The sequence below is a fragment of the Amblyomma mixtum genome, chromosome 8 (genome assembly GCF_055824585.1).
Source record: "Amblyomma mixtum isolate Tamu chromosome 8, ASM5582458v1, whole genome shotgun sequence".
Taxonomy (NCBI): domain Eukaryota; kingdom Metazoa; phylum Arthropoda; class Arachnida; order Ixodida; family Ixodidae; genus Amblyomma; species Amblyomma mixtum.
The window spans coordinates 86,542,920-86,559,342 of NC_143019.1; the positions used below are offsets into that span (position 1 = coordinate 86,542,920).

Below are 16,423 nucleotides of genomic sequence, written 5' to 3' on the forward strand. Positions count from 1 at the left end.
CGTGATGTCACATCATGTGATCTCACTTCAAGGTCAATGGTGGCCACCGCCGGGAGGCGACCGACGGCGCGATATGAGGCCCCATCTGCAGCCGCTGTGACGTCAACACGTGACGTCATGTCACGTGACCTACTTGAAGGTCACTTGAAGGTCAATGGTGGCCACCGCCGGGCGTCGCGCGAAGGCCCGAAACCTACGTTAATATGCTTCGCACAAAAATTGTAGAGCCGTTTACTAAGCATCCGGTTGAACAGTTCCTAACTCTATTATGCACTAGTTTTCTTCGCTCACGGCAGATAACCGTGAAATAGAAACAAAAATACCACATGAATTTCCCCGCAATTGCAATGCTCTCAACGTTCCGCCCACAAACGACAAGATCATTTAGCAGAGTGTGTTGTCACTTAAAAGGTGGCAGGGAAGCGGCGACGCAGACACGTCAACCTTTGCGTCGAAGTCCCTGCAGTCTTTATATCTCAATTTTTTTATCTTCTTTTTTAAGCCGTCTGTGACCCCAGTTCAATGCTATAAGACGCGTATATTCATTGTACGCTCAATCTTGATGAAATCTGGCCCCCGGTCGAAACGATGAATAAATGCGTAAATTTTTCAGTGCCCCTTCCTCACCTTACTATATTTTTAACCAGTTGTCTTGGACAATTTCATATCCGTTATATGCATGAATATGCAGCTAAGAACAGTTATCAGTTATATATTATGTGTTATGGACAAATTTGTCGACACAAGGGAATAGTACTCACATTTGTGAAAAACGCAGTAGTTCTTATGACAAAAATTTGTATATCACACACGTTGGAAAGCGCCGCTTTTCCAATTGCGTCAAATAGATAGTTTGCATCCCCGTAAAATTTAAACTAAAATTTAGCAGAACCTGTTAATCCTGCACTAATTCTATTGAAACTTTTATGTTGGAATCAATGAAAAAATATTTTTCTCTCCTATAGTTACGCATGAAAAAAACGCACAAATTTATAAAAATTACGGCATTCCAATAAGGGCAGCTTTTAGGACCACAACGAGACAAGGAAGAGTAAGAACCTGAGGCTGAATTTTTTTCTCAATATTAATCTGCCCCTTAAATACTGTCGTACAAAACATGTACTTCTAGAACCGGCTGCTGATTATTAAATAAGCGTTGAAGGCATCTACAAAACCTCTCCAATTATCTTTACAATTTCCTTCAGAGATTTTTAGTACCTAGTAATTCTAGACCAATTAAAAATATTTACCTGCTACTGTTTAAACAATAAAATTAATGGCCTTAAACAGGCCATACTTTCATTGCTTACTATTACTGGATATTCGTTGTTAAACGGAATACTAACGGTCACTAATTTGACTAGAAACTCAGAGCACAATGCTGCATTTTAGTTGGAATATTGGCATGGCCATTAAAATCACGTTGTAAGCATTGTTTTCCTTGGTGACCAAAGTCTTATTCACCTTCAGCGTTAAAGTAATTTTTCGCGTAATCTATCTGGGTCTCGCTAATGCCAGCAAGAACAAATATTCCGTCCTTCCTGACTATAATCGTGTTAAATTATTGCTTAGCTATTGCGTATTGTAACGTAGTAGTGACGGCAGTCCAGGCAGTGAGGTATACAGCGAAAGGCTTCCAAAAGAAAGTGCTTATTGGAGCTGACCAGCGCCCGCAATGAACTGAATAGCTCGGCGGCGGCGTAGCGACAAGCCTACTCGGCGGTCATCGAAACAGAATCGCCGCTGGTCTTGATCAGGCACAATTTAAAGCTGATAGTGTAACTTTCCAGGTCAGGCGTGCAAAGTTACCTCAGTAACTGGAACAGAGTAGAATCGGCTCCACCAATATACGATCAATTGAGATAAACCTGGTCGAGTCTTGCAGAGGAAACAAAGCGATAAAGCTGCGCGCGGGCAACTTCGAAGAATCACGAAACAAACGGTACAAAGATTTGCGGTGTTCTCGTTGGTTATTTTTATTGATTGTACTTTGATAAACTTTTTACAACAGGTGATTTTCCATAGAAATTATATGTGCGTTTTTTTTAAGAAAGGCGACTTTTCAAATGTAAATATCGCAGCGTTGATGTGAAAATTTTAACTGGCCGCTTAATTTAGGCTGCTGTTCAAGCCAGAGCGGGTTTAGCTACTCCTTTGATTTTCTTTCCAGAGGACGTTGGCAGCCCCCATTAATGCAATAGCTCTCTCGTCTCTCGCATGTACAGCGCTATAAGGTAATGATGGTCCTACATGCCAAAGTCTGCCGACAAAAAGCATCCTGCACTGCAGTAATCTTTTAAATCTTAATCCCTCAGATGAGGCGCGAACTTGAAATAAAAAGCTTTTCCAGGCGCATGACTTCGTTTCCTAAAACTGTATTACCAAATGAAGGGGAACCGTGCATGTCGCTATCCCCAAAAGGAGTTGCCCCGCAACGCACAAGAGAGTAAAATAGTACAGAAGTGATTCCTCCCCGAAATACTGGTGTAGGCCACCTAATCATTGCCTAAATTGTATTCAACATCTCTGCACTCAATACACGTGGTTATGGCCTACTTTCTCACCTCTCTTCCAACCTATCTCAAAAGTCACACAGCTCACTATATCGAAGGGCCTGAACGCTAACATCATTAAGCTTTTTTCTGAGTACGCTTACGAGTCCACTCATTTCTAATAGGGACCAAGATGTGTAGCCTTTGTTAACTAGGCCATCATGGCCGTTTCACACACTTTGATGTGCCCAGTGGCCGGAAACAACTGCTTTTTATATCCCTTGTTTGTGAGTACATCACATTATCGTTGAGCAGCCCTGTTACCCACCCCCTCATGTTTTCTATTTAAGGGTCTTTCCACCAGAATAAACTTTCAGTTGTGAGTCAGCGCTCGTGTGTGTGTCATTTCTTCGTGTGTCCGTGTTTCGTCGCGCTGTTTCTTCCTTTAAATGCATTACCAACTAGCCCGGAACCTTGCTCTTCTGAACCATCACACTAACTTTTGCTCTTACATCTTACAGCATCAGGGAGTCCTCTCAATGGCAAGAGTTGTCTTGGTATATACGTAAATGGACACGGTGCACTGATGCATGCGGCGCCTTGGTTTTCACCAGAGCCGGCCTCACATGCGCTAGCTACATTTCGCAGGAAATAATGGCGTATATCGGCGTCCAGATTTTCTGGGGTGGAAACGCATGTGAAAACGATAACTACTTTTTTTGAAATGGTACGCTTGTTGTGCGTCTGCGAACCCAGCTGTTTATAAATAGACAAACCGAAAATGCAAAGCTATATTTCCCACTTATAGTTCTGCCCTTCTTCATGCATAAATCCTGTTGGAATAGATCCTGCGTACTTGGGGGGAATTATTCAGTGGCTTTACTCGAAAGCAATTTAAGAGCAATAAAGAAGACTCAGCAATTTAACTATCTCATTAGCCTCTCAAGTTGCAGTTAGGTTTTCGCCCTCGCAACAAAATGCAGTACTTTTGGCGAAAGTTACATAATTTAGCCAACCCTTGCCAGTACCGAAGGTGACTGCGGCACTAGCTTGCCGGCAAATGCAGACAATATTCTTGTCTCTGGGATAATAGTGTTTCCTCCCTCATTTTGGAGTACCAGAAGCACAACTACACCTTTTCGCGCACCTTTAATTTAAGGTTATTACTGGAGATATATTTGGCGCAAACGCTATCAAAATTTGAACTAAGGGTTTTATAAATCTCACTACAAGCCAAATTGCCATGAAGTACTTTCGAAGTACGACAAAAATTTGAATCCCACTAGCCAAACGTATACAATGCATGTGAAGGAGCATATGTATTCATGTTTCGCTTATTAAAAAACGCTTACGAACAATACCATGCTTCCAAGCTATTTTCTAAGATTTTCCATTGTGCTAACAAAAACGCAACTACATGCCTTTAGTTTCGTGTTGCATTCATTGCCTTTTGCTCTCTTTAAGAGGCAATTCTCGGCAATGGTAACCGGACGAATTATAGTCTTGTAGTGAAGTACAATGAACGCGCCTGAACTATTATGAATGCGCCTCAGGTTGCCTCGATGGCAGACGAAGAAGTTGACGACGAAGTGTGCCGGCGCGCGGCTCCAGCTCTCTGGCTGTGTAGACTGACTGTGATTTTGCTGCCATCCGCTCAGCTGTTTGGTGAACTGTATTGCTGAGTTCACTAGTACGTGAACCCCCTTTCATTTGGTGGAGGTTGCGGTCGTCTGACGCCATGGACCTTCGCAGCCGTCTTCTCCCGCCGCTCACAATGCCTAAGGACTCCGTGCCCAGTCCTGCCCCACCCACCCCGACCGTTCTGTGCGCTGGAGCGCTGCGGCAGCGTGATCCCGCTTTCTTCAGTGGCACCGGCGACGATGACGTCGAGGATTGGCTGGCATGGTACGAACGGGTGAGCACCCATAACAAGTGGGACGATGCACTGAAACTCAACAACGTCATCTTCTACCTTTCGGACGTTGCGAACCTATGGTTCAGAAACCAAGAAGCCGACATCCCCACGTGGTCAGCCTTCAAGTCCAATTTTTCTGATGTATTTGGCAGGCCTGCGGTGCGCAAGCTGCGCGCGGAACAACGCCTGCGAAGTCGGGCGCAGCTGCCTGGTGAAAATTTCACCAGCTACATAGAGGACGTTGTGAACCTGTGCACACGAGTCGATGCCTCTTTGTCTGAGCGCGCCAAGATTGAGAACATTTTGAAAGGAATCGACGACGATGCGTTCCAGATGCTTCTGGCACGCAATCCCACCACAGTCGCCGACGTCATTACCCATTGCCAGAACTTTGACGAACTTCGGAAGCGACGCATCCTCACCCGTTCTGCGCTCTCGCAGCAAGAATCGCTTGCTTCCCTCACATCTGACACCGACCCGGCGCAACTGTCACCGCAGATAAAGCAGTTTGTTCGGGAGGAAGTCGCGCGTCAGCTCTCGTTGATGCCCTCCAGTCACGACGCTGCGACTCCTCTGGTGGCGCCATTCCAGGAGGTCATCCGCCATGAAGTTGCCGAGGCTATTCCTACTGCACATCCAGACCCTTCGGTTGCTCCCTTAACCTACGCCGAGGCTCAGTATCCCCAACCATCTCCTATACCCGCCCGGATGACCTACGCAGAAGCAGCTGCGCGCTCCGTGCCCCTGACTGTTCCACCTCGTCAGCCCGTCCTGCGCCCGGCCCCGTCTCTACGACCAGCCCCGGTTTCTTCGCCGTCACCGCAGCGGCTTTACAACCCTTGGCGCACATCGGATAACCGTCCCATCTGTTACTCCTGTGGGTACCCGGGACATGTCGCCCGCCAATGTCGCCGTCGCATGGTGGCATCGCCAACTATCTCAACCCCTGTGCATCTATCCCAGATGTTTTATTCGGCTTGTCCATCCTCGCCGCTAGACGCGTACGCCCCCGACCGTCGTGCTTACGCTTACGAGACCCGACGTTCTACATCACCGCGCCGCCGCTCACTGTCACCAATGCGCCGTCGCCCTCCCTCGCTGAAGAGGGAAACTAAGATCCGCAGTTCCGGAGGCAAGAACTGCGCTCTGTTCGAAAAGCTCAAGGCCTCCGTTTTCCCCACGCAACGTTCTTCAGGTCATCGTCAACGGACTGCCGGTACATGCGCTTATCGACACGGGTGCCTCAGTATCAGTGATTCACGAAAAACTCTGCCGCCGCTTGCGCAAAGTCACGACGTCATTTACGGGTCTCTCGCTCCGCACCGCTAGTGAACAGTGCATTGCCCCTCTCGCCTCGTGCACAGCGCTAGTCATCATTGACGATATATTGTATCCAGTCGAATTGTTGGTGCTGTCCTCATGCTCACATGACATAATTCTCGGGTGGGACTTTGTCACACAACAACGCCGTCATCGATTGCGCCCGCGCTGAAGTTGAATTTTCTCCTTTGTTTGATGAGCTTACTACTGAAACCTCTGCCCCCTTGCCACTCAAGGTCACCATCGCTGAAGATGTTGAAGTAGCGCCGGGAGCATCTGCCCTTGTTTCTCTGTCGTGCCGTGCCGCGTCAGATGACACCGTTTTATTTACGCCGTCTGCTTCCTTTGTACGCCGGAAGAACCTGCCGCTACCTTCTGCTGTCCTCGATGTCCGGTGGGGTGTCACGAAGATGCTGCTCTACAATCCATCCCCGTGTGCCTTTACCCTGCTACCTGGTGAGTCCCCTGGCTGCATTCAACCTGTTTGCCTTCTCTCTGCCCTTAATGTCCACGAGGCAGCCAGCGGTCCCTCTCTAAACGCCATGTATTCCGAGCTCGCTACTGAACCTGAGCCTGACGAACTTTTCCGCGCCGCCATCGACGATACTCTTCCGTCCACCTACCGTCAGCAGCTTTCAGCCCTTCTCCACACTTTCCGCTTCGCTTTCGATGCAGCCCATCAGCCTTTAGGCCGTACATCAACCGTGGCTCCTCGCATTGAGACCGGCTCCCACCCGCCTTTTCGGCAGCGCCCCTATCGCGTGTCTGCGGCTGAGCGTCAAGTGATAAGTGAGCACGTTGACATGCTGCACCGTGGCGTCATCCGTCCCTCTCACAGCCCTTGGTCTTCTCCGGTGGTGCTGGTCAAGAAGAAAGACGGTTCTATCAGATTGTGTGTCGATTACCGGCGACTGAACAAAATTACCCACAAAGACAATTATCCGCTTCCCCGCATCGATGACGCCCTTGACTGTCTCCAAGGCGCCGAATACTTCTCCTCTCTTGACTTTCGTTCGGGCTACTGGCAGGTCCCGATGGCTGCCGCTGACCGTGAGAAGACCGCATTCGTTACCCCCGACGGCCTTTACGAGTTCACCGTTATGCCATTCGGCCTGTGCAACGCGCCAGCTACATTCGAAAGAATGATGGATAACGTCTTACGCACGCTGAAGTGGCATACGTGCCTCTGTTACTTGGACGATATCGTTGTCTTTTCGGTAGATTTTTCCACTCACCTCACGCGCCTGCAGCAGGTTCTGACTTGCCTCACCGACGCTGGCCTACAGCTTAATCTGAAGAAGTGCCACTTCGGCGCCCGGCAGCTAACCATCTTGGGTCACATTGTATCTAAGGAAGGCGTTCTCCCCGACCCGGCCAAACTTCGCGCTGTTGCGGAGTTTCCCAAGCCGACAACAATGAAGCAGCTTCGGAGCTTTATCGGCCTGTGCTCCTATTTTCGGCGCTTCGTCCGCAATTTTGCGTCGATCATTGCGCCACTCACGAAACTGCTTGGAACCGACAACCACCTGTCCGCTTGGTCCCCCGACTGCGACGACGCGTTCACAACACTGCGCCGTCTTCTTACCTCGCCGCCCATACTTCGCCACTACGATCCGAGAGCCCCTACCGAGGTGCACACTGATGCAAGTGGCGTCGACCTCGGAGCTGTCCTGACTCAGCGGAAAGATGGTTATGAGGAATACGTCGTGGCGTATGCGAGTCGGGTGCTCAGCAAGGCTGAATGCAACTATTCCGTTACGGAGAAGGAATGTTTAGCGATCGTCTGGGCACTCATGAAATTTCGACCCTATCTGTACGGCCGCCAGTTTGGTGTCGTCACGGACCATCACGCGCTTTACTGGTTGTCGTCTCTTAAAGACCCGGCCGGCCGCCTCGCCAGATGGGCTCTCCGCCTTCAGGAGTTCGACATCCGCGTTGTATATCGCTCTGGCCGCAGGCACATGGACGCCGACGCTCTATCTCGATCTCCTCTGCCCACCGCCGCTGCATGCTCATCCGTGCCAGAACCCGTCCTCTCGCCTCTTACCACCTCTGATATGCTTGCGGAACAGCGCAAAGACCCGTGGCTTGCGTCGATCATCGACGTCGTGACCAACGCTCACACTGCTGTGCCTTCGCGCACTCTCCGCCGCCAGGCACCCCATTTTGCCTTCCGTGATGGCCTGCTCTACCGCCGTAACTACACGCAAGATGGTCGACGGTGGCTCCTCGCGATACCTCGCCATTTACGGTCTGAGATCGGTGCCTCGTTTCACGCTTACTCACAATGTGCCCACGCCGGTGTGTTGAAGACGTTTCAAAGAATATCTCAACGTTATTATTGGCGGGGCATGTACGGGTACATTCGCCAATACGTCCGCTCCTGCATCGCCTGTCAGTGACGCAAGTCTCCCGCGCCCCGTACGAGCGGCCCCTTGCAGCCATTGCCGTGCCCGGCTCGCCCATTCGATCGTGTTGGCGTCGACCTCTACGGCCCGCTGCCGTACACGTTATCTGGGAAACGCTGGATAATTGTTGGCGTCGACCACCTAACCCGGTATGCCCAGACCGCCGCACTACCCGCTGCGACTGCTCGTGACGTTGCCCGCTTCCTGCTGCACAATTTTGTTCTTCGCCATGGTGCGCCGCGCGAGTTGCTCAGTGATCGAGGCCGTGTCTTTCTTTCGGACGTTGTGGAAGCCCTCCTCAGAGAGTGTCGCATCATTCATCGGACCACCACTGCCTACCACCCTCAAACTAACGGGCTGACTGAGCGCTCTAATCGCACTCTCGGCGATATGCTCACCATGTACGTCTCGTCAGATCAGTCTAACTGGGACGCTGTCCTGCGTTTTGTGACGTACGCATACAATACCGCCACTCAGTCAACCACCGGATTTTCCCCTTTCTACCTTTTGTATGGCCGTGAGCCGTCCTCCACAATGGACACGGTTTTGCCGTACACTCCGGACGCCTCCGAATGCACGCCCCTTTCCGAACTCGCCAAGCACGCCGAGGAATGTCGCCAACTGGCCCGTTCTTTCACCTCGGACTCCCAAGGTCGCCGAAAGCATGAACACGATGCCCATTAAACCGCGCACGCTTTCTCTCCAGGTTCATTAGTTTTGCTTTGGGTCCCCTCCACTACACCAGGACAGTCTTCGAAATTTCGCCGAGAACATCATGGCCCTTACCGCGTCGTCGAATCAACGTCCCCTGTTAATTATATTGCAGAGCCGCTTACACCGTCTTCGGACTTGCGTCGTCGCGGCCGTGAGCTTGTCCATGTCAGTCGCCTCAAGACTTATTACGACCCGCTCCTCTTGCCATCACCATAGGTCGCCAGGATGGCTCCTCTTCCATCCCGGGGCCATTGTAGTGAATTACAATGAACGCGCCTGAACTATTATGAATGCGCCTCAGGTTGCCTCGATGGCAGACGAAGAAGTTGACGACGAAGTGTGCCGGCGCGCGGCTCCAGCCCTCTGGCTGTGTAGACTGACTGTGATTTTGCTGCCATCCGCTCAGCTGTTTGGTGAACTGTATTGCTGAGTTCACTAGTACGTGAACCCCCTTTCAGTCTGTATTAAGCCTTTAATTTCATAGTTCAAAACATTATTATGCAACACTGTTACCGGGTACTAAAGGTCTGTCAGGAAAATCTTTGAAGAAAATCGGAAAGAGTGTTTTTTAGACCTCCGTCAAAATTCATCTTTATTCGATATTTTTGGATCCTAATAGATTTCAAAGACTAATTAAAAATCATCTGCCCGCTCTACAAGTTTGAAGTTTCTCCGACTATAGTAAAAAATGAACGGATTAATAATGCTGACAAAAGTTTCATCTTTAAGTTGTTGCTCCGTATCTCATTTTTCTAAAAGCGGCCTTGTTGGAATCCCTTACTTTTTTTCAGTAATGCTTGTTAATTTTTTGCTGCAAACTAATAGAAACCGAAAGGTCCTTTTTCATTGGTTCTAACAGAAAGGTTTGCATACACTTGCTGAAAAAAATAATCAGGCTCCATCAAATGTTAGATTAAATTCTACTGGGATCCAAACGGGATTTTTCGAAATCTTAAAAGCGATATCTTTCACTTCGTGTGATATGCAATTTTTGTGCGTAAAGTACGGCACCGGCTCTTTCAAACCAAATGCTATTCCCCCGTGTCGACACATTTGCCAATCACAAATGAAAATTTTATTGAAAACAAAAAAAAAACAAATGAATGAGGCATCGATTACCGTTCTTAACTGAACATACTATATATGTTCTCTAATCAATTACCTCTGTTACGGTATTATTCTCCAATCGGTCAACCACAAAAATTTTAAAGAATTCACGGTCAATTTCTACAGTTAGTTCAAGCGCGAAATAAGTGGGCTAGCTCGTCGGTTTTCACTTTGGTTCCGTTCTTAGGATCCATTGTTCAGGGACAGAAATTCACATAACGATAACGGCTTAATGCCCATATATGTGAAACTTTTCATTCATTGATCCCTAAAAGTCCTCGTACCCCTACTGGCGCAGTGGTGCAGCTATTAAGTGATGCGCCGGTACCCTGTGATGGCAGGTGCTGCATCGATTGAGCTTGACACCCTGGATGCTCTCCCCGAGCAGCCTCTCACGACCAATCATTATATACGTATATAGCAGCTTGCAAAAAGCAGGCTTCAGGCAATCAGACAAAGACTAAATGCGGGAAATAGTCACTGAAGTGCTATCGAACTAAAAATGCACATTCCTCTGTGTTTCTTGATTTCTGTTACTGTTGGCTTACTGGCTTACTTCACGTGTATATTGTCACCGACATACGGTTGACGTTTACTGATACTTACTGGGGCGTGCAGAGAATCAGAGCAACACTGGGCTCAAGAAGAGGAAGCCAAAAACCACTATAACGTAGCATGGCCAAGGCTAGCCAGGTGCCAGATAGTACAGTTCGGCCGCGTGACGGCGCCACTTGAGTGGTTAGTTGCGCGCAATATATTACTATCACCCCCTCCCCCCTCGTGGCAGGTGTCATTTTAATTCATGATTGGTCCCGAGAGGTTGCTCGGAAAGAGCAACCTGGGTCTCACAAGCCCCATCAATGGCAGCACTTGACATCGCGGTGCAGTGGCGCATAACTTATCCGCTGCATCACTCCGCCAAGAGCGGTGTGCGGACTCCCAGAGATCTATTAATTTCAAATAGAGAATGGCCCGTTCGACATATAAGTACTTTAACCTATTCTCATTATCCGAACTTCGATCCGTGAACATTGGATCTGAACATCACAACCGAAGTGAAAACCAAAGACTAGCGCACAATTTGTATTTGTCCAAGCTGAGCAAACCGTCCGCCAGGTTTTGTAACCTGCTCTACCACCGCGCAACCCACGGACGTTTCTGCATTTCGCCTCCATCGTATACGGCGGCCACGACCGTGGTGGAACCCGCGACTTTGAGTAGTAGCCGTGCGCCAAAGCCACTGGCCACTGCGGCGAGTGGAATCCCAAAGTAGGGAGCAGTGTCAAGCAATCAATCGTTAGTATAGACCCAAGCGAATGCTAAAAAGGACGGCTAAACATCTTTGACAGAAACTTTGTATTTGAAATCTATCTGGCGGTGCTGAAAAATTTTATATCTTCAACTACGAGGTTCGTATAAAAGCTGCTGGCATTTTGTAGCCATGTATGATAGTTTGGCAGATTTAATCAGTAAATTACTTCCTTAGCCATTAAGCGCAGCAGCTCACATCAGCAGCACCAAGTTTTCATGCTCTTGACTCACGGCGAAGGCGGACCACCAGCTGGACTTGGGTGGCGCGGGCGCCTGAGCGGGAGGCGTCGGAGCAATGCTTCCGGCTCTCTTCATGTCTCCCTTTGCAGATGTGCCGGCCTTGGTGGACGCCCCGATCGCATCTGCATTCGGCGGTGTAGGCGGCGGTCCTTCTTCGGCCAACGGCCTCTTTCCGCTGGGGCCGGCGGCTGCTATATCTGCCTTCTCGGACGGCACCACAACACCTCGTTCTGCTGCCTTCGAAGCGGCTTGCTGAGCGGGTGGCTCAGCACTTGTTATTGACGGGTGTCCAGAATCTGTCGATTTACGCTTAGCATGTACTGACGGGCCTTTGTCATCTGCAGGTACACGCAGGGTGTCTTCCGTCGTACGTCTGGCTTCTACCGGTGAACGTATGGACTCCGCCGACGCATGCCTGAGATGTGCTGAAGGGCCTTTGTGATCTACTGGTACGAGAGTGGAGTCATCCGTCGCACGTCTGGTTTGTACCGGCAAACGTATCGACTCCGCCGACGCACGTCTGACATGTGCTGGCGGGGCTTTCTGATCAATTGGTACGTGAATGGAGTCATCGGTCGCATGTTTGGCTTGTACCGGCGAAGATATGAACTCGGCCGACGCACGTCTGACATGCGCTGACGCGCCTTTGTGGTCTACCGGTACACGAATCGAATCATCCGTTGCACGCCTGGCTTGTACCGGCAAACGTATGTACTCCGCCGACGCACGTCTGACATGTGCTGACGGGCCTTTGTGATCTACCGGTAAGCGACTGGAGTCATCCGTCGCACGTCTGGCTTTTACCGGCGAATGTATGGGCTCCGCCGACGCACGTCTACCACTCAGAGAGGCACTTTTGGACTCTTCAGACACAGGTTTCGCTTCTTTCTTTGGACGCCTGACACGCACCGGCGAGGGTTTAGGGGGAGACAAGCTGCCGTCATCACTTTCGGAGGATGTCGACTCATCATGCTGTACAGGACGGCTCAGCGTAGAGTGTGCGCTGTCATCAAGGGACCGTCGACTTGTGTCAACGGTAGACAGCTTCTCCTCTTTCTTGGCTCCTACAAGCACAGCAGCTCCCGATTGCAAAGGCAGTTTCACTGCCGTTCCGCCTTGTTCATGAATAGGTGGTGCGGCGGTCGATCTGACGGCTTTGCTGACTGGTGGAAGGAGCTGTGCTGGGACTAGTCCTTTGTCCTGTGTGAGGAGGAGTCGTGGTGCGGTCGACGGGGCCGCACTGTCGATCGCAACGGGTTGCAGAGTCATTGGCGGAGGTTCAGGCGCTGGTATTGTGGCAGCCGGTTTGGACGTTGACTGCGCGCCACTGACAATGCTCGGGTAGTCTCCGACGACGGCCGGATGACCAGGCCGCACACTCATCCGCTCCGCGTCGTAAGTTGGTACGGAGACTCCGTGTGGCGGTAGGCTGTGCTGCTTCTCTCGCCGTATGACGCCATCCGTGGCTTTCAAAGATGATGCAACCTCTTTTCGGTCTCTGGGCTGGTCATCGCGGTCTACGAAGGAGTGGCTCACGACGGTTGCGTCAGGCACAGCTGGTAAAGTGAACTTCCCGTGTTGCTCAGCAGTCGAGCCGAGATCCGGGTGGTCTGCACATGATAAACGCAAAATTCAGTTAAGGGTTGTGTTCTCAGCTAGACGCGTAGTTCGTGTAATGCGTAGGACATACAAGAGATAGCGGGACCATTTTGATACTAAAAATTAAGACTTTCTTTCCCTCTATTCAATACTTTATGCGAAGACACTCTGAGCCACAGCGTCAAATAGGGAGGATGACACGCCCGCTGCGGTACAAAACTTAAGGGTTCAGCGCGCCGGCTTGTTATCTCCGTGTTAACTTACGAGTGCCATCTGAAAACGCATGATATCGCTGTCCCCGATGCTCTGATCGATCAGGTGCCTTACCCGCCAAGCAAGCTTCATGCTTATTTGTACGCATGCAGGCAAGATAGCAATCGCACTATATCGGGAAGATGAATGGCCTAGTGGCATGGTAGCCTTCGACTCAATACCATTGCGTTGATATATTTCACGCCACAAGCCTTGTTCCGTTTCTGTTTCCTAATTATTTATTCAGTGCAGTAAGAAAACCAGTATAAGGACACAACAAGGAAGTTACCCTATTGTAGTCTGGCAAGCGCATTACAAAATTTGGGAGCAAAAAAAGCGCAATAAGTCATTCAAGATAGCCCGGCAAAAGTGGACCCGGCTTCCTGTTTTGATCTGCCAATAGCACTATGCCTTCGCTCCCTTCCATACATCCATAAAACGCCTAAGATTACTATTAGATGAGGTCCAAGTACAGCTGTGAAAACGAGAACGTTTGGCTTTGCATGTGAACGCTTTTAAATAGATTTTAAAATGCAATCAGCCTTTGTCTCGAACAATTGTTAGTCCGAAAAATGTTTTTTTTTTTTCAGTTAGTCCATTCATCTGTCCGTTAACCAAGAGGTGTTATTTGTTTGGACGTAGAGAAGTATGTTCCGTCTTTGCCAAAAGTGACCGGACAATGATGGTTTCTTTCTTAGCCACGTAGAGAAAACCAAAGTAAGTCATTAAGCTCTTATTCAGTGTAAAAGTTAACCCTTTTCGTCACGTTTTGACACATTTTTGTCTTTAGGAGTGGCTTAAAGTTCCCGTTATACGGTTGAGAAGCAAAATCCTGTTTGTCGGTTACTTCTGGCAAAGAAGGCACCATGATAATTGCCTCCAAGATCTTCTAAACATGCGACAGTTAGTTACAACTGCCTTTTTTTGATCCTGCAGAAGAAGTTTAAGGGCTCAAAAATAACAAATGGCCGAATTTACACGAAGAGCTGCTTTCTTGAGGTCTGTACTAAACTTAGCCGTATTCCCGGTCGTAGTTGGGAGAATGAAAGAGAGAAATACTGTCACGACGCTCACACAGCTATAAGGAATATACTGGTGATAATTAGCTGATGACTTGAACCTGACATTTATTAAAAGTCGCATATTGTATTACATACGCGGCAAACCGGGCTGTTTATGACGCGGTAGACTCCATACACAGAGCTAAAAATTCCTTTCATTGTGTGCATGGCAGGTTAGAACAGGGAACTGTGTCACGAAAACAAATTTCGAAAAATTGAATTCATTCATCAGATATACCTGCCTTCTACGAAAAGCTGCGATTATTTGATCCATGCAGTCCTTCAGATTATGCCATAAAGGTGTAGCAATAAACTGGTCGCAGCAAGCGCTGTTTTTATTTTCTCATAATATATCCTAAACCACCTCTCGTTGAGCTCTTTTTTAGAAATAACATCTACAGGCATCAGTCGTTGGTTGTCAATAAGAGAGGACAGTTGCATACAGACGAAAGTTTTATTGAATGTTAACTTAGTTGGGTTATGTAATCGGTGCTTCAATGAGCTACGCGGAGCAGGGCTAGTCTCTTGCTCGGCTCGGGGAAACCTTAGGCGTTTCTCGTTTGATGATTCGTGACCAAATAGCCCGCGTCTCTCCTCGCCCTCGGTCCTACATTATTTCCAGTTCGCTCGCACGTTTTTCCACTGCTCGCGCTAGTCGTCCAGAAATAAACTCTTGAGCTGTATTCAAAAGTTTACCTTCAAGAGGAACGCGTCTATCTATTTCCTTAGCATTAACGCATTGGAAGATTAATCATTTGTTTTTACAGAGAAAAAGATATAGTTCGAAACTTTGCCCTTTAGTTACGAATCGATTAAAACGACTGAATCGGCCCCATGACCAGTATGGTCCGCAGTTCGTCTATTTTATATTTCATAAAGAGAAATAGGGATAAGTGGTCATAGTAGAGAAAAGATGGTTTGGTTTTATGGTGTTTAACGTCCCAAAGCGACTAAGGCTATGAGATACGCCGTAGTGGAGGGCTCCAGAAATTTCGACCACCTGGGGTTCTTTAACGTGCACTGACATCGCACAGCACACGGGCCTCTAGAATTTCTCCTCCAAAGAAATTCAACCGCCGCGGCAGGGATCGAACCCGCGTCTTTCGGGTCAGCAGCCGAGCACCATAACCACTGAGCCACCGCGGCGGCGTATAGTAGAGAACAGAAGAAAGCAAGAACACGTGCTAGGGTCTTCCTTTTTCTCTGCTCTTGCTGACGTGTAGCATTTACAATGGCCGAATGGGAACTACAGTCGGTGTTACATTCATGCTCGAAAACCTAGCGCATTCCTCTGCGTAGGCAGATACGATTCGCATTCACCTCTTCTGTGTCTAAGGCTGCTCAATATTCTATAGCGTCACTTGCTGCCTTGACCACAAGTCATCTCCAGAATGAAGAGTATGGTTGCCCGCTATCGTTGGGTGACTATTTAAGGAACACTTACGGACTCCGTGACTCGCAGTCCTTCTTCCCAGGTCCACTGGTGGCGCCACGGTGACCTGCGGTGCGAGAGGAGGACCATTTCCCGAGGTCGCGACGACGGGAGGCGGCGGCCTGGGCGGCACTGGCCTCGACGGCGGCAACGCCTGGAGGTCTCTCGTCGACGCCGAACCTCTGTCGTCACGGGTGACACGGCTCTCGCTCTCTTCGCTGCTCCCTGAGGACGGTGAAAGCATGGCGTCCGTTCGGCTCTGCCGTAGGCTGCTTCTTGCCTTTCAAGGCACTGCACGAGCACAGCACGCGAAGCCGCCGTTTTTTCTTCTTTATTCCCAATGCTAATCTGGGCCGTGAGCAGAGAAGCTTAGGGCCATTTTTAAATTATATTTATTTTTTTAGGAACGGCAAGAGCCCATGGGTGAAGGACTTTACATAAGGGGTGGGTTTTTAGGATCGTGTTAATAAAATAGCTACCCCGTGGCTAATTTGAAACAATCCAAGTTTGTGTGGAAGGTGGCACTTGTGGGAATATTTCTGCAGTCCTGGACCGTTTTGGAAAAAAGAGGA

At 49.1% G+C, this 16,423-nt stretch overlaps 1 protein-coding gene across 1 annotated transcript in view; it reads right to left on the minus strand.

Annotated features, from left to right (window-relative positions):
- LOC149333339 (uncharacterized) overlaps positions 1-16,095 on the minus strand; it is a 76,049-nt gene extending 59,954 nt beyond the window's left edge. The window contains exons 1-3 of the mRNA XM_089557707.1: positions 15,864-16,095; positions 12,196-13,117; positions 11,499-11,880 (exon numbers count right to left, since the gene is read on the minus strand). Coding sequence (XP_089413833.1) covers positions 11,499-11,880; positions 12,196-13,117; positions 15,864-16,095 — 1,536 coding nt within the window. The remainder of the gene's footprint in view (positions 1-11,498; positions 11,881-12,195; positions 13,118-15,863) is intronic.
- Positions 16,096-16,423: the final 328 nt, after the last annotated feature.